Source organism: Myotis nattereri, assembly GCF_964212035.1.
Source record: "Myotis nattereri genome assembly, chromosome: 2".
Classification (NCBI taxonomy): Eukaryota; Metazoa; Chordata; class Mammalia; order Chiroptera; family Vespertilionidae; genus Myotis; species Myotis nattereri.
Genome location: NC_138076.1, coordinates 139,721,548 through 139,746,386, shown reverse-complemented (window position 1 = coordinate 139,746,386; position 24,839 = coordinate 139,721,548). Strand labels below are relative to the sequence as shown.

Sequence of the window (24,839 nt, the reverse complement as noted above, 5' to 3'; positions counted from 1 at the left end):
TAGGGAGTGAAATTCCTGATTCCATGAAGTTAATCTTTACCCATGTAATTTTTCTATTTAGTTTGTGAGCCAAATCTTTGTCCTGTGCCACAACTCAACTGTGCAGAAGATATGAAACTTGTGAAAGAAAATGTATCTGGTCAATGTTGTCCAATATGGCATTGCGGTAATTAATTTTCATATTTTAAAGTTTTATTACAATACATGAATGTATTCTGATCATTATAAATGTTGATTTTTGCCTTTTAGAATGTAGCTGTGAAAACCTTGTTATACCAACTTGTCAAGTGGTAAGAACACATATTCTGATTGACTTATCATCTAATTTAAATCAGTTTTTTCTTCCTTTACCTCTCTTATTTCTGAATTCTTAAAATTAATGGAATTACCCTCCCTAAGTTGTATTGAAGTGGATGAAAACAATGTGCTCTGATATTAGAGAGCTGTCAATGTTTTATGTTCTACTTCAGACAGGAAAGTATAATACCTTATTTTTTCCACTGGTGACTGAATCTACTAATCTCATATCTAATTAAGTCCAGTAGTCTTAAAAGCAAGCAAACCATTAAAAATAATACTACCTCAATATTGGTACAGATAGTGGTGATGGTTTCATGAATATATATTTATCTTCAAATTCACCAAGTTGCATGTCAAATAAATAAAGTAATTATATTTTACAAAAACATTAATACAACATTTACTGTAATGATGAGTTATCTATTTTTGCATAGAATGTATAAATAACTTCCATAAAAATTATCTCTTTTGATATTTTGTGTGCACTATATATACATCTATAGAATAAAATAGAATTATTGTATTGTATTTTCTCAAGTTCTTAATAGTTTACATAACATGTTTAGCATATTGTATCAATGAATCTTCACAATGTAGGTATTTTTAGCTCATTTTATAAATAAGGAAATCAAGATTTGAGAGAATAATTTATTGACTGAGATCTTCAGGCCTCAAACCAGGCATTGTTTTGTGTATATGTCTGTTTATGTGTATTCCTTTATTCTTTCATTTTCTTTACAAAGTGTAGCCAAGACATAAGTTGACATAAGAACAAAAGCAAGAATGGACTGTCTTGTTTCTATTAGAGACCTTGCCTTTCTTTAGCTGTGACTCATTTTCCTAACTGTAATATGAAAATAATAATAATACCTATGTCATGTGAATGAAATAAATGAATATAAATTAGATAATACTTAACATATAACAAGAGCTCAATAAGTATTAGTGATAATTATTATTACAACTCCCCTCCCCCATACTGAGAACTTTACCACAAGGTGTAGATCATCATGGAGATGGAAGGTGAGCATCAAGAAAAGTTTGGAAGAAAGTGATAGGTTAGGAATCCTATATAATAAAAGAGAAACATGTAAATTGACTGTCCCTTTGCTACACTCTCCAGCCAATCAGGGTGAATATGCAAATTAACCCAACAAAGATGGTGGGTTAATTTGTATACACAGGCGTTGGGCAGAGAGCAGAAGCAGGAGAACCAGCAGTTTTGGGGCCATGACTCCCTCGGTTGCTCCCTTGGTCGCTCCCTTGGGGGGACGTGGCTCCTTCAGTCACCAGGTGGAGAGCAGAGCAGGAGAGCCGAAGAATTGGGGGGCCGTGGGTCCTTCGGTTGCTCCCAGCACAGGTAACACCAGGAATTCTGGGAATAGTAGTTCTGATGGCAGGACCAGAAGCAGAACCCCAGAGTGCAGGGAGCACCAGGAATGCTGGGAATCATAGTTCTGATGGCAGACAGATCTCCTAGACACTAGAGCAGTGATTCTCAACCTGTGGGTCACGACCCCTTTGGCAGTCGAACGACCCTTTCACAGGGGTTGCCGAAGATCATTCTGCATATCAGATATTTACATTATGATTCATAACAGTAGCAACATTACAGTTATGAAGTAGCAACAAAAATAATTTTATGGTTGGGTCACAACATGAGGAACTGTATTTAAAGGGCCAGAAGGTTGAGAACCACTGTCCTAGACACTAGAGCAAAGTGAGCCTGGAGCAAGTGACTGTTGCGGTGGGGGATGGAGGGAAAGCAAAGATGAGAGACATAAGTAAAATCAGTGTCTAGGAAAAATTGAAGGGAAGATATTCTAAAACTTCTAGGAAATCTCCACCAATGAAGCAAAGAAAAAAAAAAAAACCCTCTATTATTCTGTTATTCTGTGAGCAACAAACCAAACTGAGTTGGGGTCTCAGACAATTCATTCATATGATTGCAAAGAGAGACAGAAACTCCCTCCCGGATTGGAGAAGGCTCCCCTGAGGGCTCTCAGATTGGAGAGGGTGCAGGTCGGGCTGAGGATCCCCCCCACCCCACCCCCATGCATGGATCTTCATGCACCAGGCCCCTACTAATAAATAAAAAGAGGTGAACTATTCCAGATGGGGACTAGTATGAACATGACTACATGTACAAAGGAGTGAGGTAAGATATGTATGCTGAAGGATCATGACCTCTCTCTTTCCTTAAGAGAGAGCTAACCTAAGGAGGAATAATGAGGGATGAAGAACTATCCAAATTGTTGAATTAAGGAGGGCTTTAAAGGCAAGGCTGAGAAATTTTTGTTTGATTTATTCATTTATTCTTTTAATTTAATCATTCAACTAACATTTGTTAAAACCCAATTATGTTTGATTATGGTGCCAGCCACTTAAAAATGCACAGTCCTACCCTGAAGAGCTCAGTGTAGATTTAATGTGATAGGAGATAGAGGGGTCTTGTATCAGATAGGAATTATTATAAAAATGGTGTTTGAGGGAGCAGATATTGATAGTCCTGTGAAGCAGGATAAGGACAGTTAAACATTAGGGGACAGGACATCAGCAAGAGACTAATATAGCTGCTCATGAACTTGAGTGTAGTGAGGTTAATATAGAAAAGAAGTGGGGGTGGTGGTGGTAGAGTGTGTTTGAATTCAGGAGGGCAAAATGGAAGACTCTCACCTTTTGTAATGTATTTTACAAGTGAGTGTGTGTGTGTATGTGTGTGTATGTGAGAGGCGGGAGGAGATGAAGAAAGAGAAGGAAAGAGGAGAAGAGAAAGAAAAAAAGACAGAGATATGTAGAGAGAGCTCTAAAATACCTTTAAATTTACAAGGTTCAGACACTGAATTCACAATTACTGGATTCTTGGACAAACACTGATGGCCAAAGGAGGAGATCAGAGTGATGCTGGGATTTTAACCTTACCAGCCTCTTTCAGAGCTCTCCTGCTGGTCTGAAAGAGGTAACACAATGTCCCGAGGCATTTTAATAACTTTCAACACAACAATATAAACTACTAGAGGCCCAGTGCACGAAATTCCTGCATGGGGGGTGAGAGCAGTCCCTCAGTCTGGCCTGCAACCTCTAGCAATCCAGGACCACTGGCTCCTAACTGCTTGCCTTCCTGCCTGCCTGATCACGCCTAACCACTCTCCTGCATGCCTGATCACCCGTAACCCCCCTGCCTGCCTGCCTGATCACCCCTAACCACTCACCTGCCTGCCTGATCACTCCTAACCCTTCTGCCTGCCTGCCTGATTGCCCCTAATTCTGCCTCAGCCCCCAGTGCTGCAGCTTCATCTGGAAGGACCTTCAGAATGACGTTGGAAAGTCATTCAGCTGTCCGGTCTAATTAGCATATTACGCTTTTATTATTATAGACTAGAGGTCCGGTGCACAAAAATTTGTGCACTCGGGGGGAAGGGGGATACCTCAGCCCGGCCTGTGCCCTCTCGCAGTCTGGGACCCCTCGGGAGATAATGACCTTCTGGCATAGGCCTGCTCCAGGGTGGCAGAGGGCAGGCCCAATCCCTAGGTGCAGCCCCTGGTCAGGCTCAGAGCAGGGCCGATTGGGGAGTTGGGGCGCCGCCCCCTGTCATGCACAGAGCAGGGCGGATCGGGAGGTTGCAATGCCACCCTCAGTCATGCTCAGGGTAGCGCCGATTGGGGGGTTGGGGCACCGCCCCCTGTCACACTCAAGGCAGGGTTGATGGGAAAGTTGCAGCGCCACCCCCTGTCATGCACAGAGCAGGGCCAATCAGGGGTTTGGGGCGCTGCCCCCTGTCACTCACAGAGCAGGGTCGATCAGGGGGTTGGGGAGCTCCCCCCTGTCATGCACAGAGCAGGGCCGATCAGAGGGTTGAGGAGCTCCTCCCTGTCACTCACAGAGTAGGGCCGATAGGAGAGTTGTGGCACCGCCCCCTGTCACACACAGAGCAGGGCGGATCAGGGGGTTGGGGTGCCGCACCCTGTCACACTCAGGGCAGGGCCGATGGGGAGGTTATGGCTCTATCCTGTCATACACAGAGCAGGGCCCGTGGGGGGGCGGGGGGCGTGTTGGGGCACTGCACCCTGTCACACACAGAGCAGGGCCAATCAGGGGGTTGGGGCACCGCAGCCTGTCACACACAGAGCCGCAGGGCGATCAGGGGGTTGGGGAGCTGCCCCCTGTCACGCTGATCCCAGTGCTGGGAGGCCTCGCGGCTCCACTGATCCTGGTGCTGGGAGGCATATTACCCTTTTACTATATAGAATAGAGGCCTGGTGCATGGGTGGGGGCGGCTGGTTTGCCCTGAAGGGTGTCCTGGATCAGGGTGGGGGTCCCCACTGGGGTGCCTGGCCAGTCTTGGTTAGGGGCTGAGGGCTGTTTTCAGGCTGGCGGGTGACTGAAGCTCCCAACCGCTCCTTTTTTTCTTTTTTTTTTTAATTCTGGGCCAGCTTTAGCTCTGAGGCTTGGCTCCAGCTCTTAGGCCTCCGCTGCTGAAAGCAGGTATCTGGTTTGTTTGGGTTCTATAATAGAAACACTGTTTCAACTCCAGCTCTGAGTTCCGGGCTGGCTGAAAGCAGGTTTCTGGGGTTTTGTTTAGCTTCTATATTTGTAACAATGTTTCAAACTGCAAGCTCAGAGGCCGGGAGCGGCAGGTGGGGAACGTTGGAGTCCTCCGTCACTGAAGCAAGCAAGCCTCATTCATGTTCGCTTTAAGCTGCCTGGCTGCCAGCCGCCATCTTGGCTGGCAGTTAATTTGCATATCACCCTGATTAGCCAATGGGAAGGGTAGCAGAGGTACGGCTAATTACCATGTTTCTTTTTTATTAAATAAGAGTCCTTTTCCCCCATGGGATTTTGTGCCTCCTCTGTTCTGGGATCCTTAAAGCATCTTTGAGTAGGACCCTCTATGTTCATTCTTTAACCTTGGTGTGGTTGTTACCTTAACTATGCTTTCTTTCTTTTCTTTTTCTCCTTTTTTGTGCCTTTACTGCCTGTCTTGGCCTAACCACCCACCAACCAAACACATTCCTGTGTGTCCCTCCCTTTATCTACCCCCTCCCCTTTAACGAATTTCTAGCATTCTCCACTTATCCTTTCTCGGTGTTCTTCTCCCTCCCCAACATTTGTGTTAGATACTGATCCATTTAGTTCATTACCAGCTCAACATTCAATGTCTGAATATTATATATGAATCAAACTTTGGCATTACTCAATTTTGCAAATATTTATTGAATGGCCATTATATATTAGCATCATTCTGGGCACAGACAACATAAACAATAGTTCCAATAACTTTACCCAAATATACCATAACCATCCATGCATAATAATTTAGTTTTAACATTCATTGTTCTACACAAGCATTGACCTGACCCATTGTTCCTGAGTTCTCATTCTGAATGATGGCTGCTTGTTTCAGTGCCTATGATGTTATCTGTATATATTTAATATCACATTAGTTTTTCACATAGACAACGGATGCATTTCAAGCTAAAGAGTCTATGTGAGACTTTTGTAGTATTTCTTTTTATTTTTTTCAGTAACAGCTTTATTGAAATACTAGAAGGCCAGCCTGCGAAATCGCATGGCCCCACCAACCTACGTGTGCAGCCTCATCCACTTGTGCTGGTCTTTGGTTGTTACGGCGTTAGGGCCACGGGCTTTATATAGATAGATAGATAGATAGATAGATAGATAGATAGATAGATAATTCACCAAAGGTCCGATGCACGAAATTCATGCAAGGGGCTTGGCCCTCACAGCCTCGGCTGGCCCTCGCAGCCCCTCGCAGCCTTGGCCTGGGCTCACAGCCCCGGCTGCCTCAGCTGGCTCTTGCAGCCCTGGTTTTGTCCGGAATGTTGTCCAGACAGTCGCCTGGAAAGTCATCCAGATGGTCATTCTGCTGTTTGGTCTAATTAGCATATTAGCTCTTTATTATATAGGATTATCATATAGTTTGGTTATTTAAAGTGTACAATTCAATGGTGTTTAGTCTACTTATAGAATTGTGCAATGATCAACACAATTAATTTTAGAACAGTTTTATTACCCCCAAAAGAGACTACCTATTAGCATTCACTCCACATTTTTCTCCAAACTCCCCAGCCATAGGAAATCACTAATCTACTTTTGATCTCTATAGATTTCCCTATTCTTGATATTTTATATAAATGGGATCATATGTTACGTGGCCTTTTGTAATTCCTTTCACCTAGCACAAGATTTGTAATGCTCATTCATCCTGTACCACGTATCAGTACTTCATTCCTTTTTACTGTTAAATAATATTCATTGTATGAATATACCTAGACATTTATCCAAAATAAAGATATACAATGGCCAATAGAACATGAAAATTCTTTAACTGGCATCATTAGTTATCAGTTAAATGCAACTTAAAATCATAGGAACATACCACTTTATCCTAAAAAGATAGATATTAACACATATGGGTAAGAATGGAGAAATTGGAACCTTCATATGTGGGATTGTAAAATGGTACAGCTGTTTTGGAAAACAGCCTGGTAGTTACTGAAAAGGTTCAATATAGAGTTATCATATGACCCAGCAATTCCACTCCTAAGTATATACACATGAGAAATGAAAGCACATGGCCATACAAAAGCTCATATGAATGTTCATAGCAGTACTAGTCATAAAGCCAAAAAGTGAAAACAGATTATGGTGATTTTGCTACAGACTTTAAAGGAGAAAAAAAAAGCCTTTATGTTCATACTGGTAGAACAATTAAGGCGATATTTCCTCTTGGTGAAATTGGGTACTTAGAAAATAAAAGTGTAACCAAATACGTGGATAAGATCCAAAGGAAATATATGTAGAAGGAAAGAATAGAAGATTTAAGCCTAAACTTGCAAGGGCACATTGGGCATTGTGGATTCAATTATTAAAAACAAATGGATAACCCTAGCTGGTTTGGCTCATTGGATAGAGTGTCGGCCTGGGGACTGAAGGGTCCCAGGTTCGATTCCGGTGAAGGGCATGTACCTTGTTTGCGGGCACATCCCTAGTAGGGGATGTGCAGGAGGCAGCTGATCGATGCTTCTCTCTCTTCGATGTTTCTAACTCTCTATCCCTCTCCCTTCCTCTCTGTAAAAAATCAATAAAATATATTTTTTAAAAACAAATGGATAAGTGACTGAAAAGAGGTAGTATGTACCGAATACTTCCTTATCTAATCTTCTGGAGTAGCTAATACAGTGAGAGAATTTAATTTATTATTTTTAACTGCATATTTCTAACATTTTATTTCTAATCTCATCAGAATTATGTAATGACTAAAAGTCATAAAACCTCATTTGAGTTAACATTTATGCAACTACTTTACAACTTATAAAAGCACTATGAAAAGTAGGATATTATTAGCTTATGGGGAAAAGTGACTTTTATATATGAATTTATTTGAATCATTTATGTCAAGAATCAATTCATTTTATTACTGATCTTATGAAAATTAAATGTATCCAGGAAAAGTTGATACTTAAAATGTAATTCTAAAAACTTTAAGCCTAGTCCTACACTTGAGAGGAATCTAAACCCTTCCTTATAAGGCAAAGTTTGAGTATTGGTCATAACAATGATTGACTACAGCTAAAGGTTACACAACACCTTCTATGTGCCTTTCCTATTCTAAGCTCTGTACATACATGAGTGGCCAGATTATTATGACCGGCCAAATTATTATGACCACCCCATCAGTACAATGAAGTGAATTAGTTATGCAAATAATAATAATAATAATAATAAAACCTTGAGAGTATTTGCTTAGGAAGTTTTCAATAGTATTTTTGGAAGTGTCAATAAAGTACTGATGGGGTGGTCTGCCGGAAGCCGGTCCATCCTTGTTGCTTGACACAGTAGCTGCAGGGAAGAAACATCTGCAAGCATATGTTTCCAGGGACCTGGCATATATGGCATACTGTTCTTAATATGTTTGCTCCCCTTCTTAGAGCTATGTGTTTTGACCAAGGTCACCTCTCCGAGAAAGGTTGTTTCCCCAGGTAGGGATTTTTCCCTGAAGTTAGGGAGGGAATTAAACCCCTTAACTAAGTGCCAGGGGGGTAGTTAATCACTTTAATTACGTACGAACAATCACACTTAAGCTACATAATCTTTACTCCCTGGAATGGAGATAAGAAACTCCCTAACCTTTGGAATAGAAATTGATAGGATTAAAATCAACTGGTATAAATACAGATGTAACAAGACAATAAAACACAGAACCTGGCTGGAGAACCTAGTGAGAGAACTGGGCTGGAGAACCTAGACAGAACTTGGCTGGAGATCCTGGCTAGGCTGCTGATCAACTGAACGTGGTCTCCGTGTAATTCCTTCTTTGCTGACTACGTCCACGCCTTTGGGGACCCCTGGACCTGCTGGGGTTGGACCCCAGCAGTGGTCATAATAGTATGGCCTCTCAGTGTATACTGACCCATTTATTTCTCTCAACAATCCTAAAGGCCAGGCAGTATTATCCCCAATTTACAAATGGAGTGAGGAGCAGACTGGCTAAGTAACCTGCCCTCCATATATACACATCTAGTAAGTAGCAGAGCAAGAACAGCACACGGGCAGTCTTGTTCTTGAGTCTGTGTCATTAAGCACTATATTATACTCTTCTGCCCCTGCCTCATATACTATAGCAGCCTTGCTCAGATGCAGACATCAGAGCCTGGACAACTCCTACAGAACAGATCAAGACCATTTCCATCAAACAAAGTTTCCAGGCTTAGCAAACGTTTTTTTTTTTTTTAATTTATAAAAATATATTTTTATTAATTTCAGAGGAGAAGGGAGATGGACAGATAGAAACATCAATGATGAGAGAGAATCATTGATTGTCTGCCTCCTGCATGCTCTCTACTGGGGGGTGAGCCCACAACCGGCATGTGCCCTTGACCGAAATCAAACCTGGGACCCTTTAGTCTGCAGGCCAATGCCCTATCCACTGAGCCAAACTGGCTAGGGCAACAAACATTTTCTTAATCTGATTACCCACTAGAACAGTGGTTCTCAACCTTCCTAATGCCGCGACCCTTTAATACAGTTCCTCATGTTGTGGTGACCCCCAATTTCATTGTTACAAATTGAACATAATTAAAGCATAGTGATTAATCACAAAAACAATATGTAATTATATATGTGTTTTCCAATGGTTTTAGGCGACCCCTGTGAAAGGGTCATTCGACCTCCAAAGGGGTCGCGACCCACAAGTTGAGAACCACTGCACTAGAAGCTTAGAATCAAACAATATTTTACAGATAGGACAGATCATAAAGATCATCTTATCTGCCTTCTCTCATTTAATAGATAAGCAAATTAAAGTTCATGGAGATTAAGCGATCCATGCTCACATTGCTCATTGTGATTTTTTTCCCCCTGAGCTACTAATGAAATGACCACCAGGTTAATCCAAGACTGTTCACCATCAAATATTTATTATGCACCTGGTATGTGTCTGACTGTATGGTAGGCAACTCATTAAATATTATTTTGTTTGTTTCTTACAGTTGTCATATAAAAAGCCATATAATGTTACATAATAATAAAAATAATATCTTTCTAATAGGGAGAATTTACTACAATAGACCATAACTTTCAGAGTGACTGTGGATGTGTGCAGTATCTCTGTGGTAACTATATTTTTTATAACTTTTAAATGTCAGTGAATATTATTGGTATATGTTGTTCACTATTCATAAATTAAAAATAATTTTCTTTGATTGGATTACACATTTTAAGCCATTTGTCAAGTTTTGAGTATAAAAATATTATAAATACTATTAAATTCCAGTTTCCTCTTTTGTAATATTTCTAAATGTTCTGAGAAATTTGATAATCGGGCAGAAAAGTGAGTAGTGTTTTTCTGAAGCATCACTGTATGTAAAGTTGGTGCTAGGGTTTATATACAGTATACTTTAAAAAATAGACATCTGTAAGTGACAGATTTTTTTTTTTTTGCTCACTGTTTTATTATTATTGACTAGAGGCCCAGTGCATGGGATTCATGCACTGGTCCGGGGGGTAGACTGCAAGGATCAGCCCACTGTAGAAGCACCACTCATCCGGGTCAGCTGGGCGGCTGTGGACCCACCCTCTGAGCAGCTGCTCCCACTGTGGGAGCAGCTGTTCATCCTGGTCAGCCAAACAGTGCTCCCACTGTGGTAACACAGTGACCACCAGGGGGCAGCTCCTGCGTTGAGCCTCTGCTCCCTGGTGGTCAGTGCGCCTCATAGTGACTGGTTGACCAGTCGTTCTAGTCATTCTGCCATTCGGTCGCTGGACTTTTATTGTATAGGATGTTAGCACTGCAAAGCAGAGAGTTGGCTTTTCTATGAAATAACAGAACTTCATATTAAGTATTAATAGGTTAATGGAAAATAAAATTTTTGTCCAAGAGTTTGAAACTTGTATTTTTATATGAGAGAAGGCTTAATTTCCATGTTGGTGAGGCACAAAGATTTTCTGATCTGATTTCTTCATCACTATCTAGCGTACCCTAACATGCCACTGTTAATGATATGATAGCACATTGTATCAGTTGCCTTCATCATGAAGTATGATTTACATGACTATTTATTTTGCAACACAATGAAATTAAAAATTTATTCTCAAAATAACAATTAAAGAACATTAAATGTTACAGAATCCCATCATGAAGAGATATACTATTATTAATTTAGATTTTGCCTCCATCTATATTGACTCCCCAAAATTGTCATGTTATGTTTCTGGAAGAGGGAACAAGTAATTTGACAATCTCGTAGGTCTAAAATTCTGGAATCTACTATAAAATATAGCTTCTGGAGGAAGTTCAATCAGTGAATAGCAGTTGAGTTTACAGATCAATTTCTTGTTATATGTTAAGGAATAAATATGCCACATTATTAAGTAAACTCTTGAGTTATTAACAACATGTAAAGGTGAAGGTCTATTTTGGCTTTGGAAAAATTGCACATCACAATGAAAACATAGATTTAAATAAAAACCCCATTAAATGATTAATTAAAAACTCAATATTGTACTTTATGTTGCCTGTTTTTCTTTTCTTAGAAAAAGATGATGTGTGTGTATTTCAAGAAGTATCAGTATTGAATCCTGGCCAATCTATGATAAAGTATTTGGAAGGGGACTTTTGTCATACAATAGAGTGTCTGGAAGAAAAAGATAACCTTACAGGCTTTCACACTCTGAATTTCACAGTGGTGAATTGTTCAAAAGAATGTGACATTGTAAGTATTCTTTATAAGTCATTCTGGTGAGGATTAATCAATCTTAAAATGGCAGCTATAAAATCTGAGCTAAGGAATACTGCATAAGTTAAAAATATATACTTGAATAGTTCTTCAATAATCTATTAATTTGTAACATATCTACCTATTACAGATTTTTCTTTTCCTGTGTATGACCTTGAGCTTCAGAAGTCTTATTATCTACAGCTTACTTAACCTGAAGTTGTTATACCTGCTTGATGAATCTTGGCTGGTAGATGTGAAGATTATAGCGATATAAAGTCAATTCTTATATGAAGTGCTTTAAATTCAACCTTCGAAATGCTTATAGATGTTCTGAGAGAGCATATTCTTATGTTGGGAAGCACTTTCAGAACTAATTAATTATATATTGGTGTTGTTGTGGGGCTTATTCAATGTATTATTATCATACACAGCACCAGGTATATACTCCATCTCCAAGTGATTATGATTGTTGTGGTACCTGCAAAAATGTATCCTGCAAATTTCAAATGGAAAATGGGACATCAGTTATATACGAGGTATGAATTCCTTATTTTCTAAAAATATGTTCATTGGGGGATACTCTTTATGCTACTACTTTCTGAAGAAGACATTCTTAAATAAGTTTTCAAAATGCCACAAACACACAAATACACACAGAGAGTTCTACATACAATAAACATACCCATACACAACATGCTTTTAGTGGGCAAGATACAGTTACACTGTAAACTACCTGATACTTTCTGTTGTAAAGAACCATGTTTAACTCATTTCTCAAACTTATTTTATAATAGATCTTCATTTTAAAAAATATGTCTTTATTGATTTTAGAGAGAAGAAGGGAGAGGGATAGAGACATAAAAACATTGAGACAACAATTCTGCTGCCTCCTGCATACCCCCCACCAGGGATGGAACCCATAATTAGTGCCCTGACTAGTAATTGAACCGGTGACCTCTTGGTTCATGGGTTGATATTCAACCATTGAGTCACACCAGCTGGGCTTCATTTTTATTTTTTAAATATATTTTTTATTGATTTCAGAAAGGAAGGGAGAGGAAGAGAGTGATAGAAACATCCATGATGAGAGAGAATCATCCATTGGCTGCCTCTTGTATGCCCCACACTGGAGATTGAGGCTGCAACCTGGGCATATGCCCTGACTGGGAATGGAACCACAACCTCTTGGTTCATAGATCGATGCTCAACCACTGAATCAGCCTGGCATTTTATTTTTTAGTTTTTAGATGTGAGGAATGGGCTTAGAGAAATGCTGATTTCTAATCATTACAAAGAAAAAGAACAATGTTATTTTATTTACTCATTTGAATGAAACACTTGAATAGAAATCTGAAATTCAAGATGCTAGCACTTTATTTCAGCTTTTGATGGTTCCAGTGGATATATGAGTAAAGATTTAGGTCATTTGACACATTTTCATTTTTTTTTAAATTTTAGTTTTTAAAACATTTTTAATCCTCACTGGAGAATAGTTTTTATTGATTTTAGAGAGAGGAAGGAAGGAAAGGAGGGAGGGAGGGAGGGAAGGAGGGAGAGAGAGAGAGAAAGAGAGAGAGAGAGAGAGAGAGAGAGAGAGAGAGAGAGAGAGAGATCAATGTGAGGAGAAACATCAATCAGTTGCCTCCAGGGGGTTGAACCTGCAACTTAGGTATGTGCCCTGACCTGGAATCGAACCAGCAACCTTTTTGGTGCATGGTTTGATGCTCCAACCAATGGAGCCACCAGACACCAGACCAGGGCAACAAATATGCTATACTACATCTTTATACAGAAAAATTATTATTGTTCAGAATTCCCCCTTTATCTCCTAATAACTCTATATAGGTTTGCAGACTGTCCTACTTCTTCCCTAGAATTTTTAATGAAACTTTATAATTTTATTAGTGCTTTGGTCAGTTTTAGGAAGGTCACAAATTGTTTTTATAATTTATCTGAAGGTAATTCCAATTTATTATTGCTATCATTACATTTCTTCCATTAATAGTTTAATTATCTGTAGATATTATTTTTGGTGTTCTTAATTACATGAGATTGCTCACATACCCAAAATAAAAGGACTTTTTCTATCCTGTACATTTTATTAAATAAGAAAAATGAACAATTATGTTTTTATACCATAGCCTATTGTTTTACAAGTATGTGCAAAACAGTGTTTATTGATTTATGTAGTTTTATTGTTATTGTTTACCTGTTTATCCTAGCAGTATTTTTGTTTTCTAATATATATTTTTAAAAGAGTGAGTCAAAAAAGGAAGCTTATAAAATGATTAGGAGACATAGGCGACAGTGAGAGAAAAGGAATCAGAAAATACTAGAAAAAAATACAGTAATTGGGGGATTTTAATAAAAGGGCAACATAAACTCTATAGATATTGGTAATCCAGGAAGCATTGGTGTATGTAATTAATATTCATGGTGGTATCCCTGAAATGTAAATAAAAGATTAAACTATGTTCAGAATATTTTTTTGAGAACACAAGCAATGCAATATAGGTAAATATACACAATTCTTGGCCTTTTCCAAGGTAAGCTTTAGTTCTCTAGAAATCTAATTTCTATGGAACAACTAATTTTTTTTTCAGACAAATAAGATATTACTGTGTTTCTTGAATTTGAATATTTAATTTCCTTTTACACCTAGACTTCTAGGTTTTTTTCCAATTAAGACTCATAGAAGACCCAAAGCTATTCATAAACTAAAATAAAATTTAGAAAGAGGAAGTTAGTTAAAATTTTTTACTGGTCCACAAGAAATCTTCAAGCCAGAATTTGACTAACATTTTAAAGTCCAGACTATAAAAATATACATCAACAATTATAGCACAACTAGAGGCCCAGTGCATGAAATTCATGCATGGGTAGGGTCCCTAGTGGCTGCTGGCTGGCAGTCGGGGCCTCCCTTCCCTGGCAGCCAGCTGCTGGCCAGGACCGTCCTTCATTCTGAGCCACCCTCTTGTGGTCAGTGCACATCATAGTGAGCAATTGAACTCCAGGAGGGTTGAACTCCTGAGGGGACACTTTGCATATTAGATATATATATAAAATTATGTAATAAATATGTTTAGCAGACTTTCTTTCTTTTTGTTTGTTTTGTTTATTAATCCTCATGGTCTGGTGCACGAAATTTGTGCAGAGGTAGGGTCCTTAGGCCTGGCCGGCAATCAGGGCTGATCTGTGGGGCGACCAGCGGGGCAATCAGGGAGGCTGGTCCTGCCTGCTTGTCGGCCAACCCCATCCCCCACTGCCGCCAGTCACCTCCGTCTGTGGGACAACCAGTGGGGCGATTGGGGTGATCCTGCTCGCCAGCCCTGCCCCCCACTGTTGCTGCTTGCCTCCTCTGTGGGGCAACTGGCGGGGCGACTGGGGCCCCCCACTGGCACTCACCTTGGCTGGCCTGGGGCCTGCAAGCTAGGGGAAGCCCCTGTGTTGAGCATCTGCCCCCTGGTGGTCAGTGCACGTCATAGCAACCGGTCATTCTGTCAGTAGTTCTGCAGTTCAGTTGATTTGCATATTAGGCTGTTATTATATAGGATAATTATGTAATAAATATGTTTAGCAGACGTTCTTTCTTTTTGTTTTTGTTTTTTTGTTTATTGACTTGAAGATATTTTTTTCATTGATTTTTAGAGAGAGTGGAAGGGAGGGGGAGAGAGAGAAACATGGATGTGAGAGAGAGAGAGACCTGTCCAGGGCTGGGGATCAAGCCTGCAACTAAACCAGTATCAAACCCAGGACCCTTCAGTCCCTGGGCTGAGGCTCTACCCACTGAGCACAATCAGCTTGGCTAGCAGACTTTATTTCTATATAAGAATTCTGACATCAGGAGTGAAATAAACAGTTATTATGTTTAAAAGTTAAAGGACTAGGAATAGATTTTTAAAAAGCCATAAGGTATACAAAACTAGAACCATTAGTCAATAATCACTATCATGTGAAGTTTTTTAAATATTTTGCTGACAAGGGAGTGGAAGGAAGAATAAACAAGCCTCAAGAAAGGAGGTGTATTACGTAATACGATTTGTTTTTTTATAATTAGTGAGGGAAACAGGAGAGCAAGACATTTGACACTTGATCAAATTAGATAATTTTGTAGTAGAAACAAATACCTTTTGCTTCTTTACTCCCTATTGCTTTACTTTACATTTACATGTCAGTTCTAGTATGAAACCAAACACACACACACACACACACACACACACACACACCATGCATGTATTTTAATCACTTCCAGATGGACGTTTTATGACTCAAAAAGCTTTCTGCATCATGCCGTTTGATTCAGTAGGATAGGAAATGTTTTACTTCAGAAATTTAGCAGATTTCAATAGTAAAACAGACACTTTCTCTTTTATTTTTAGGAGGGGAGTATGTGGCACTATAACTGTACCACATATGAATGTGTCAGGACTGATGAAGGAACAATGATTCTGAACTACAGTATGGTCTGCCCCCCTTTCAATGAGACTGAATGCAAAATGGTTTGTACTTTGTTATATTTAAGAACATTTAGTATTAAACGGAATTTAGAAAATAGTGTGTTTTCCAAGGTCATGCATACATTGTAGCTTATTTGTTTTGGTGAATGTTTTACTTTCATGTATACATAAAGGCTCTGTTATATATCCTCAGTTTTTCATTTTGAATAATATATGGTATTCCAAATAATTTTCACTCTCCCTGAATACACATTATGCTGTCTCTGGGTTTTTAATATGTAGATAAAGGATTACTGGAAAATCATTTGATCACCAAGCCTCTTTCTCAATATGGATCAATAAACGTATCAATCAGAGCTTGACTGATTTTCTCTTTCTCAAACACACAGCCAGATGTATGATGTAATGCATGCTGGCCTGAGTGAAATTTGCCTTAGCTCCTCTGAGCACAGGCCACTGTGGAACTGAGCACGGGTCATAGCTGGTCCTTCCGTTTTGTTCTCCCAATTCCTTGTTCTCTCAGATTTTTAAAAGTGATACAATTTTTCTGCCTTTTTATTACTAACTTTGAAGGTTGCTGGGACAGCTTCCTATTCCATGTGAAAGTAATACAATTTTTAAAAAAGATTATCTGTAGCTTTAATTATTTAATAGGTAATGATCCCTAATGAAAAGTAAGCTTTGCTCTGTTGTGGGGGGGCAGTATTTTCTAAGTGTAGAGAAATAACAGTCTCATTAATTTTTTTCAAAATGTCCTTTTTTAGTAATGACGGATAACTCGCTAGCTGGCAAGGTAGATAAAATATGTACTAAAGCAATAGAATTTCAGGTCTGGAAAGAATCTTAGACATCATCTTAATTCACAGATTTTAAAATTTGAATTGTAATTATCAAGTTACTGAAAGCAACTAGAAAGTTACTGTAATAATTCTAAAAGATAATAAAATTTTCTTAATTTATCCTTAGGCAGAAGCCATTCTGAAGTAGAGATTTTTTTAAATAGTAAAATATTAAAGAAAAAAGATACACCATTTTAACATTCGACTATATCAGAAACTCAGTCTAGTCTTATAGAGTAGCTTATATTATTTTGTAGAGTTGAAAAATATAATCGTCTCTACTGGTAAGACATTTTTTTTGTATTTAAAAATTTGGGCTGATGCCATGTTGGTCTCAGCCCTTCTGCCAGCAGATGTAATAATAAATTTATAATTCTTAAAAAAAATAAAATTTTGTAGTGTTCTTTTAAGGAAGTTAATCTTTTTACACTTTCATATTATGAATAAAGAAATAACAATGTTTTAAATATATGCTCCTACATTTTTTACAAAAGGAATTCTTATTAGTAGTTAGATTCCAATAATTTTCCTATAAAGTACTTTGTGATATTTAATAAAAATATTGAGAGAGTTAGTTTTCTATTTCTAGTTCACGAGGAAATAAACACTGAGATTTGACTTTCTCCTCTCTTCGTAGAATGAAGGAGTTGTAAAGCTTTATAATGAAGGCTGTTGCAAGATCTGTAAGTGAAGACATATTACATTAATTAATTTGATAGATTACTTTTAATTGTCCTATGATTTCTCTTGTAAAATTCAGTTCTTATGACACGTGGAGGGAAACAAATTGTATGATGCATATTAAATATTTTTGTGTCGTGGCTGATTATTTTGTAATTTAGTCTTCCTTGAGTAACGTGTTTCTCTAAGTTTTAATTTAAATATTAGAAATTTCTTTATTGTTGCATTTCCCCAAAGGTATTGTGTAGGACTTTAATGGGTTTAAGTTTAAAAGTGCTCTATGGTCAGATTTACTTGGTACATGCGGAACTATGCAATAGTAAGTAGGCTATGATGAGAAGGTCATTGTGACTCCAGGAAGGGCAAAGTGCAGTATTTCCCAAACCTATTGGGACAAGTCTATGGTTCTGTATGATACATTTGAGAAATTCTAATTTAATGAGTACATTTAAATCCTAAATGTAAAACTTCCCAATAATTGTTTTGATAAAGGTATGTACACACAATATTAGTTCAAATGATAAGGTTTATTTCATAGTAATTTTTTAAAAATATATTTTTATTGATTTCAAAGAGGGAGACAGAGAGAGAGAAACATCAATGATAAGAGAGAATCATTGATCAGCTGCCTCCTACACACCTTACCTTGGGGATCCATCCATGTGCCCTGACTGGAATTGAACCATGACCTCCAGGTCCATGCACTGTGATAGTGAATGAAACAGTATCTGTATGCATAGTGTATATTATCAACCACTCAACCACTGAGCCATGCCAGCTGGGGTTCATAGTAATTTTTAATGATTTTAAGGACTGAAATAGAATAGAGAGGTATTAATGCAGCCATTTTTTTCTTTTATTTTTCTTTTTAAAGTGTTTATGACTTTCTCAAGATAAAAACAGGAGTTTTAGGCTAGAATGGCAGTTTTTATTTACATGGTATGTAAATCTGACACACACAAACTTACCACAACAAACAAAAGAGTTCAACATAAGATGGCCTGGCATCTAACGTGATAGTGTATTCGTTTGCTAATGCTGTTTTAACAAAGTGCCACCAGCTGGGCGACTTAGACATGTATCATCTCACAGTTCTGGAGGTTAGGAGTGCAAAATACAGAGGTCCATGGGTTGGTTCCTCCTGAGGACTTCAGGGGAAGATCTGCTGCAGGTCTTTCTCCTTAGCCTGTAGAGGGCTGTCTTCATGTTCACGCTGGGTCTTTTGTATGTGTATCTGTCTCCAAATTCTGCCCCTACCCCCTTTTTAAAAAACATATATTTTATTGACTTTTTAGAGAGGAAGGGAGAGGGATAGAGAGTTAGAAACATGGATGAGAGAGAAACATCGATCAGCTGCCTCCTGCACACCCCTTACTGGGGATGTGCCCGCAACCAAGGTACATGCCCTTGACTGGAATCGAACCTGGGATCGATGCTCTATCCATTGAGCCAAACCAGTTAGGGCCAAATTCCCCTTTTTATAAGGACATGAGTCAGATTGGATTGGGGCCTCCCCAAATGACCTCATTTTCACTTGATTACCTCTGTAAAGACCCCATCTCTAAATAAGGTCATTTCTGAGGCTCATAGGAATATTTCAACCCCTAACAGCTTTTATTGCTGGGACTTTTGTAAATAGGATAATGCCACTTACACATTCTTAGTTACTGGAGCTCTTAGACACATGCTAATTTTTTTTTCTGTTAGAAAAAAAAGTAGTTTTTAATTCAGTATTTTATGAATTGTACATAAACTAATGTATAGCCAGTAGTCATTGTATCAGGAACCCAAGGAATGAAATTAAGCTCCAGAATCTGAGGAAGTTTATATGTCTTTTTCCTCTGCTTCTTCAGTCTACTCTAGACTCTTCTTTAGGTATAAGATATAGGATAGAATCATAAGCAAATGTGAAGCGCTTGGATTCTGTAACTCCATGTTAATTATTAGAGAGGTGAGTATACTTATGTTATCTGAGGGTAGACAGATCTGTGTGACTGACCGTATTAGTACTATTTATTGCCTGTCACACATAGACACTCTAGTAAGCCCATTGTGGAACAGTACTACAGCTAATCTTCCTAAGTTCTGAGAGCTAGATGGGAAGATAGGGATGGCTCTCCCTATAGAAAAGAAAATGAAGGTTCAGAAAAGTTGATCACACTCATCAATAATAGATGAAGGGCTGCCTAACGCCTGGTCCCAGGGCCTTTCAAATCTGCTAAGCTCTTTGAAGCTGCAGAATAGTAAAAAGTCACCTCAGTTTTTCCTATCTGATGAGTAAGGACTTGTAAGGAAGTTTCAGCTTTGGTATCAGAGAACCCTTGTCTGCAGTCTGCTTTTGTGTGACCAGGCTATACCAGAGAGACTGTGGGTATTGGATACTATCACAGGTGCTGTGCTAAACAAAATGTGTTACAATGAAGTCTCTGAGAATGAATAGGAATGCTTCTTGGTACACACAAGTTTATGCTGTCTAACTAAATCGATGCTGTCCCAATTTCATTCATCAAATGAACTGACTTATCAAACCAATTCTTATTGAGTGCCTACCACACACCAGACAGTCTTTGAGCACTGGCACTGTGATAGTGAATGAAACAGTATCTGTACGCATGGTGCATATTATCAAGAAGTGGAAGAAACAATGAACACATAAATACATATTATTATGTCAGGTAGTGATGAGTGATGCAAAGAAAAATAGTGCAGAATAAAAGGGATGGAGAGTGAAGGGAACAGGGTTGCTAACTTCAGTGGTTAAAGAAGGCCTCTGTAATGAAGTGTCATTTGAATGGAGACTGAATGTCCGCCAGAATAATGAAGAGTGTTGAAAGCAAAGGAAATAGCAGGTGTGGCTATAGCACAAGGATGAACGTGATAGAAAGAAGAGGGTAAGGTACCTTACAGGCGATGTTAAAGATTTTTTCTTTCTAAACAGTTATTCTTAAACTTGCATGAAGTAACGACTGAGTGAAAGCACTGTAAGGTACAAACAGCCTGCCCTCTGTCCCCAGCACTGAGCCTTGGGTCACACTGTAGGTGGGAGATCAGGGAAAGGAGAAGAACAAGCATAGGAGGTAGAGGAGAAGCCACAAATGAGATGAGAGGAAAACCAAAGTGGCTGTTCTAGAAGCCAAGTGTAGAGAGTGTATCAAGAAGAAGAGAGTGATGGACTGGGTCAAATACTACTGGGAAGTCAAATAGAATGAGAACTGAGATGTGACCTTGATTTTAGCAATTTAAAGGTCAAGGGTGACCTTGAGGAGGACAGTTTAATTTCAGGTAATCTTTACCTGAACCAGCATAGCTTAGCTCTGATATACTTTACATGTTGGGATTTCACAGAAGTATTTAATTAAAAAATAATTTTGTGACTAAAACCATTTGAAATCCAAACCCAGCCTTTTGCAAACAAGGTAAATCAGCAGAATGACAAAACAACTTAGTATCAGAGCAAAAAAATCTTGGACTTTTGCAGCCTGATTCAGAGTTATATCTACTACATACAGCGTGAAATAAATATTCTTGGTGTATTGCCAAGTGATAATCCATCACCCACATAGAGGCATATTAATATGTCATTAATTACTAGAAAGTGTTTTCATTTGAACTCCTAAGAGATCATTTCAGAACCATCAAATCAAATTAGCATCACTCATCCATACATTTAATCATGGTTGATAAGTAGTTCAATTTATACTTGATATTTTATTAATATACATTAGGATAATGTGGTTTTAAATCTATTAGTTTTTAATTTCAAAATAAATTTATGTATACTAGTATATGTATAGATGCTTTAATTATTTATGTGTATATTTACTTTTAGATACCATGTAATAAACATTTTATCTATCTATTTATCTACATACCACACAGAGGTTGGTACATACTATACTGTTAGCTTTACTGTATGTGTAGAATATTTTTGATTTGTTAGTATGGTAATTATTCTGACAATAAGGTAAAGAGAAGTATGAAGCTAGAAAATATAAGAGATCATCTATTTAGATGGTGAAAATAAATACTGAACATAAAATATGAGGGAAATTTTAAATATTTCTTAATATAGGAATATATTTTATGTAAACATCAATTTTCAATATATTCATATTAATGGAATTAAGAAACAATTTGGCATGAGCCTTTTAATGAATAAATATATTCTCTATTTTATCAGGTAAACGAGAAGAAAGAATATGCCAGAAAGTGATTATTAAATCAGTTATAAGGAAACAGGACTGTATAAGTCAAAGCTCTGTAAGTGGAAAAATATCATTTGTTACATAAAGGGCATGTGTCTTTCCAAAGTATATGTATCACAGCACTAATAAGTTTGTAAGCCAACAAAATTCTAACACAATATTTAGCTTTGAGATTATTCTTAAATTCTAATATTAAAATGTTTTGTGAAGAAGTGTGAATTATTCTTAGCATAAGTAGTCAAAAGTTCTGAAGTGATAACAGCAGTCCAGAGAGATGGACATTGAATCTAAATATATTTGACTACATATTTTCTTAACTATGCAATTTTACTCAGCAAAAATAGTCCTGGTTTTAACTTTACCTCCTTTAATATGACCCATACAATTCCACAGTCTACTTGAGCCATGCTATAATATGGGTTACAATAGACTCATTAGATTATGGTTAATATATTGCAGGCACCTGTCTAGTTATGTGAGCATGTTTCATACTTTATGTCAGCATTGCTGTCCTAGGTATCACCATGGAACTAAGTTACTAAATTTCAACCTGGTATGTTTTGCAACCTTTTAACATAGAGAAGCTTGAGAGTAAAGTGATAAGAAAGCCTTGCTTTCATTTGACTTAGTAAAATCAAGTAAGCAGATTTTTAAATTTAAAGTTTTTTTCTCATCTCTCCTTACAGATAAATGTTGCATCTTGTGATGGAAAATGCCCATCCGCCACCATATATAACATCAACATTGAGAGCCACCTAAGATTCTGTAAGTGTTGTCGTGAGAATGGAGTGCGGAATCTGACGGTGCCCCTGTTTTGTTCGGGAAATGGCACCGAGATCATGTACACGCTCCAGGAACCTATAGACTGCACATGCCAGTGGAATTAGACTTGTGGATTCCAAGAACTCTATGCAACATCACCAATCAAATGGAGTTAACTTTCAGCACTGTTATTTAGGCACTGGGCAGATTTATACTATTTACTGATCATGTACTTTTCAGACTATTGGGATATAGCAATTAACAAAAATATACACAATTCCCATGGAAAATTAGATGTATTAATTTACTCAATTTTAGAGAAGTAAATTATTTTAAGTTGTTCACCTGAAATACTATATATATATATAATTGCAACATGCTAAAAACCTGAGATATGCTCATTAAGCAGGTTATTTTGCAGAATTCTTAAAGTTTCATTCAATAGTCACTTTTTTTTTGATATTCTGGTAAATGTAATCAGTTAAAATTGGTATCTGGATAGTCGTAAAGGGTGGTATGCCTAGAGACAGATCATAGAACTATAGGATTTTAGGTTTTTAAAAACTTAGAGTAGATATTAGGGGTATTACTGCAAATCCCCCTCATTTTGCAGGTCTGGCAGATAACCAGAGAAGCTGGTGACTTGTACAAATTAATTCAGTATAACAATATATTGAATTCATGTTAATAGTTGGGTTAAGTCTAGATATTTAATATTCCAGTCCTATGTTCGTTTCTTTTGGATGGTACAGTAAGGTGTCTATCACAGAATCTTTCATTCTTAAAGAGTTAGCCTTGCATAGAATTAAGAATTTTAAAGTCAATGCCTTTATAAAAAAAGGAAACACAATGCCACACATTCATATGTATACACATACATTTAATAGTTATTCCAATAATAAGGAATGGGGAACTGTAGCATCAGTTCCCAAATAGAGGAGAGATATCTTCGGCTTTTATTTTTTATACCATTAAAACTGTTATTAAATATGTTGTTACTACTTAACATTTAGCTATTTACTATCTCATGCACATCTGATTTTTGAGATGTATTTGCATACTATTGAAGTTACATGCTTTTTGCTTTTCATGCTGCTGCTTTGCCAATGAAGAATGAGATAAAATTATTTGAATGTATTAATAATTCTATAACAGAATGCTGCACTTCTTACATACAGATTATTGACATATGCAAGGAATATATCCTGAGATCTTTGCAAATGTCAAAATTCTTTGACATTTATAGTACATGATTGTCTGAGTTTCCTTGTATGTAAAAAGGAGAGAGTGCTCTAGTTGGTATTATTGTCATGAGGACCTAATGAAGTCAAACATCAACAGGAGAACAGTAAAGTTGCATTGAAAAGCAGATGCGGGCCTGATCATCTAGGCTCAGATATTGAGCTAGGTGATTTCTTTGGTTTTGAGATCATGCTTCCTCCCCAAAATTGCAACTTATTAGATATTTTGGATCTCCAGGGTTACTTAGAAATGGGTGAAAGAATGAAATGAACATCTACAAAGTCCCAGTGTCTACTGTATATAAAAGTTGATTTTATCTTATTTGTACTTAATAGAAGTGTTTCATCTAGATGTTAACATTTCAATATTCTTTGACCCCTATTAATATATAGACCAAATCAAATGCTTTTGGTTAAAATAAATTAACATTTTGCTTAAGAAAAACTGTTATGTACCTCAAATGAGCACATAATACTGTATAATGTCTACCATACATTTTTTTTTAAAATTTTCATGCTCTATAAAATATTTTTTAAATTAAAAACAAGTCATCTTTAAACCTATTTGTGGGAAAAGGGGCAACATTATCCTAGAACTTCATAAACATTCTCATATACAGGAAAAATATATTGAGCACCTGCTACCAGTATGTGCCAGACACATTCTAAGCTCTGAGGACACAGGCAAAACAAAAAGACACAGTGCTCATACACAACTTACAGTCTAGTAAGAAAGTAGGCATTTGATAGGTAAACAGCTATGAGAAAGTGCAGAAAGACAGACCAAAACATTTTGGAATGTAGTATATGATAAAGGTGGCCCTCAAATCAGCAGAGGAACACAAATGAACTTTCCATAAATGGTGTTGAAACAATTGTATTGTAACTTGGACAGAGAGAAATTAGGATTCATACATCACTGACATCAGGCTAAATTCTAAACTTATCAGAGGTTTAAATGTGAAAAAGAAAAAAGGAAAAAGAGGGTAGAAGTTCTAAAGAAAATTGGAGTAATTCATTATAACCTTCGAGTGGGGAGATCCATTCTAATTCTGACTCAATACCCAGAAGCCCAAAAGAAAGGATTGATAAGTTTAATAAGAAAACTAAAAA

The 24,839-nt window shown here is 37.6% G+C and overlaps 1 protein-coding gene across 1 annotated transcript in view; it reads left to right on the top strand.

The window, feature by feature from the left end:
* OTOGL (otogelin like) overlaps nt 1–22,610 on the top strand; it is a gene marked incomplete at both ends in the record, with an annotated part of 144,967 nt that extends 122,357 nt beyond the window's left edge. The window contains 9 exons of the mRNA XM_081084691.1: nt 62–166; nt 250–290; nt 9,873–9,936; nt 11,357–11,535; nt 11,973–12,077; nt 15,921–16,040; nt 17,475–17,520; nt 21,699–21,778; nt 22,410–22,610. Of these exons, the coding sequence (XP_080940817.1) occupies nt 62–166; nt 250–290; nt 9,873–9,936; nt 11,357–11,535; nt 11,973–12,077; nt 15,921–16,040; nt 17,475–17,520; nt 21,699–21,778; nt 22,410–22,610 (941 nt within the window). The remainder of the gene's footprint in view (nt 1–61; nt 167–249; nt 291–9,872; nt 9,937–11,356; nt 11,536–11,972; nt 12,078–15,920; nt 16,041–17,474; nt 17,521–21,698; nt 21,779–22,409) is intronic.
* Nucleotides 22,611–24,839: the final 2,229 nt, after the last annotated feature.